Genomic DNA, 3399 nt, shown 5'->3' with positions numbered 1-3399 from the left:
AAAAAAAAAAAAAAAAAAAAAAAAAAAAAGAGCTCTGTTGAGGGTAGATGATATGCAATAATGACTTTTCTTCATCAAAAAGGTATCCGGAGACTCTGAACAGGCACATGCACACTCGGGGAGAAGGGAACAGACACGGAAGTCTGCTGAAGTATGGAACTTCTTTCTGGTCCTCAGTGCTCTCAAATAAATACAAACATTAAAGCAAAAGAGGAGCCCGCCCTGTGACGGGGAAAAACAAAACACCAGTCTCTTCCGTTCTCAGTCGTCGGTCTTCCGCGCCAGCCTGCAGAAAGTCCAGTTGTGCTCCACTGTGTTCTCGTTGGCCCGCTCGCTCATGTGGTGCACTCGAGTGTTGCGGATGGCAAAGCCTTGCTTTGTGATGTACTCCATCAGGTGCACCCGGAGAGAGACTTCCTGGTGATAATCACAGGGTCCAAACGTGAAGGACACCTGGCAGTCTCTGGTGTCCATCATGTGCTTGTTCCACTTGGTGAAGTAGTTTGAGATGCCTTCTAGTAGGGAGTGGACCTTGGTGGTGATGGTTAACTGGGTTATGATGACAGCCACTGGGTTGGAGTACTTCGAAAGCTTCCGAGTACTGGAGAGCTCCACCACCTCCTCAAAAGTATCCACAGGATACAAAGGTTTGGGGTCGTTGAGACACTGAATCAAGGGCTCAATCTGGTAAAAATCTGCTTCTTTCCGCAGCAGATCAAATTCCTTAAAATCCAAGGGTAAGGTCAACTCTGAAGTTCTCAAGAAGTTGAGCACATACCGGAAAAGAGGTCCATCTCGATCGATGAAATAATTGCCTTGGGGGTCTCGAGCCGTGGGGAAGTCCCCTCCGAACATGGCTCCAAGCATGGAATCTGGGTAGCGCGTCAGTGTGGTGAGAGACGTTGTGTACAAGTGTCCACCCACATTTAACGTGACTGGGTCGGTCATCTGGAATTTTTAAAAAATGACTGGTCATGAAAGTTTAAAAATCTTAACTTTGACCTATCAAGCAAAGCAAAGAGCTGGGGATGTAGCTCAGTGACACCACACCTGTCTTGCAAGTGCAAAGTCCCAAGTTCGATCCCTGGTGCCAAAAAAAGTAAAGCAAAGCACAAGATTCCCCTTTTCCCACTTTTTATTTTACTGGCACATTTTAGATATAAATAATGATAACATTCATCATAAGGAATCAACCCACCTCCCTCTTTACCTACAAGCTATGTGGTGTTTGGCAATCCTAAAAAGGAAAGTGGCTTTACATTGGGGATAAGCCCACCTAGATGAGGGAGCTAACATTCATTTTCAATAGAAAAACATAAAGATAAAAGGTAAAAGTAAAGATTCTAGGCCTGGAATGTAGCTCAGTGGTCCTACTGCCTGCCTCACAAGCGCAAGGTCCCAAGATTGATCCTTTAAAAAAAAAAAGGCTCTGAGATAAGATAAAGCCTGATCTAAGAATAGAGGGCATGACTTCTACAGCATAGCTTCAGCCCAGTATATACAAAGTTTTCAGGGCAGGGCATATTATGGGAAGGAAAAACCCAGGCTAAAATATATTCAGTTAAGTTTTTTTTTCTTTTTTCTGATTAAAAAAAAAAAAAGACCTTATATAAAAACCAAGATGGATTATGTAAAGGTGCAAATTTCCAATGATGAATGTCATTACACTGTACACCTTAAATGTACCAATAAAATTAATTTAGAAAAAGACCTTCAGTTTCCTTAACTCAATTTAACATAAGATAAAATAAAAATGAACTGATAAATGTAAAGATACCTACTTTTAATATTCTTTGAGTTCCTCCCTCAGGAAAGGAGAACAGGCTGGGCATGGTGGTACACACCTGTAATCCCAGCACTTGAGAGGCTGAGGCAGGATAGCTGCAAAGTTGGAGGCCAGCCTGGGCTACACAGTGAGTTTAGGCCAGTCTGAGCTACACAGCGAGACCCCCGCTCAAAAAACAAAAATAAATAAAATATACGAGAACAAACCATTAATTTTATTTTAAAAATAAAAATTTGTACAGGGGAATAGGGAAAAAATAAGACCCAAGATACATCATGTAAAAGTACAAGATCCCAATGATGAATGTAACTGTATTGCTTACTTTACCAATAAACTTAATGGAAAAAAAAATTGTGAGCCAGGGATTTAGCTCAGTGGTTCCGCCACCTGCTTTGCAAGCGCAAGGTCCCGAGTTTGATCCCTGGTACCAAAAAACAAAAAATTAAAAATAAAATAAAAATTTGTGCATCCATAATCTTCATGGAAATAGAAGTTTCAAATACTAAATTTAAAAAAAGTTAAATTAAAAGTTCAGTCAACACACCTGAGACAAAAGCATCTCATAGGCAAAGGCTAATGGTAGCTTTAACATTTCATGATCTGACAGTGTATTCACTGTTGTAACTTACGTGTCACAATGTGGCCTTTAATTCTGAGAAACAAGCTTCTTTAAAAATATACCTTTGATTTTAGAAACTATATTTAAGAAAAAGTAGATCATCTTCATGTACTAGAGAAGTAAAATATTTCTGACCAGAGAAAGCAAAAAATAGAGAAAGACAGGCACACACAAAAAGGGCAAGTAGGAGAAGAGACACCTGCGCCACCTCTGATCTCCCTCAGGACAGGGAAACCCCCACCCCATCTCCTGCTGGCCCTTTTAGTACCACCACTGCATGCATGAAGGGTCTTAGAACAACATACGTGAGGGGTGGAAAATCGTGCTACCTCTCAAAGAAGGGATTATTAAAAAAAGTCTGTGAAGAGTCGGGACTGAGGCTGCTTCCATTAAAACATCAAATTAACAGACAAAAAAATCGCTCCCACAAGAAAGAGGAGTTGCACAAATACATACTTTTAGTCCAATAAGACATATTACAGCCAAGAATGTGAAAAGGGAAAGGACACAGAGTAACCCGCCAGCCTGCAGCGCACTGCAAGACCCTCACCATATAGCCCCAGTCTCCATTTTCCATCTGTCCCAGCGCAGTGTCCTCGGGAGCCCAGGTTCCAGGGAGGCTGTGGAGGAGAAAACAGGCAGATGACAGCATGTGTAACTGCAAACAGAGAGCAGGAAAACCTCCCACCCACGGAGCAGACCGCTACCGGAACAGGACTTCTTGTATTCTGCTAAGATCTACTGCTCTGGGACACTCTGGGCAAGGACTGGGGGGAGGAAGCACCCATTCCCCTTCATTCAGATGCTGCCTCTACCCTGCCTTCTGCGGCACAGCGCATCAGAACACAGAAAGAACTATTCTATATTTGGAGGAGGAAAGAGCCTAGGAAGTAAACCAGTCATTCAAATTCTCTCTTCTGAAAAACCAGTTTGTTATGATTAAATTCTACAGACTTATACTGGTATAAACTCTTTTTTTTTTTTTTTTTTTTTT

General features: G+C 41.8%; 1 protein-coding gene across 5 annotated transcripts in view; it reads right to left on the bottom strand.

The window, feature by feature from the left end:
• Nucleotides 1-6: 6 nt before the first annotated feature.
• Nucleotides 7-3399, bottom strand: part of Kctd6 (potassium channel tetramerization domain containing 6) — a 39628-nt gene continuing 36235 nt past the window's right edge. For all 5 annotated transcript variants that reach the window (XM_033757047.1, XM_010643146.3, XM_033757046.1 and 2 more), the window contains exons 2-3: nucleotides 2956-3025; nucleotides 7-948 (exon numbers count right to left, since the gene is read on the bottom strand). In XM_033757047.1, the coding sequence (XP_033612938.1) occupies nucleotides 262-948; nucleotides 2956-2982 (714 nt within the window). In that variant the 5' untranslated portion in view covers nucleotides 2983-3025 and the 3' untranslated portion in view covers nucleotides 7-261. The remainder of the gene's footprint in view (nucleotides 949-2955; nucleotides 3026-3399) is intronic.

The sequence above is a fragment of the Fukomys damarensis genome, unplaced genomic scaffold (assembly GCF_012274545.1).
Source record: "Fukomys damarensis isolate Sample0158 unplaced genomic scaffold, DMR_v1.0_HiC HiC_scaffold_28, whole genome shotgun sequence".
Lineage (NCBI taxonomy): Eukaryota > Metazoa > Chordata > Mammalia > Rodentia > Bathyergidae > Fukomys > Fukomys damarensis.
The sequence above is the reverse complement of the archived record's forward strand: the minus strand, read 5'-3'. Positions and strand labels throughout refer to the sequence as shown.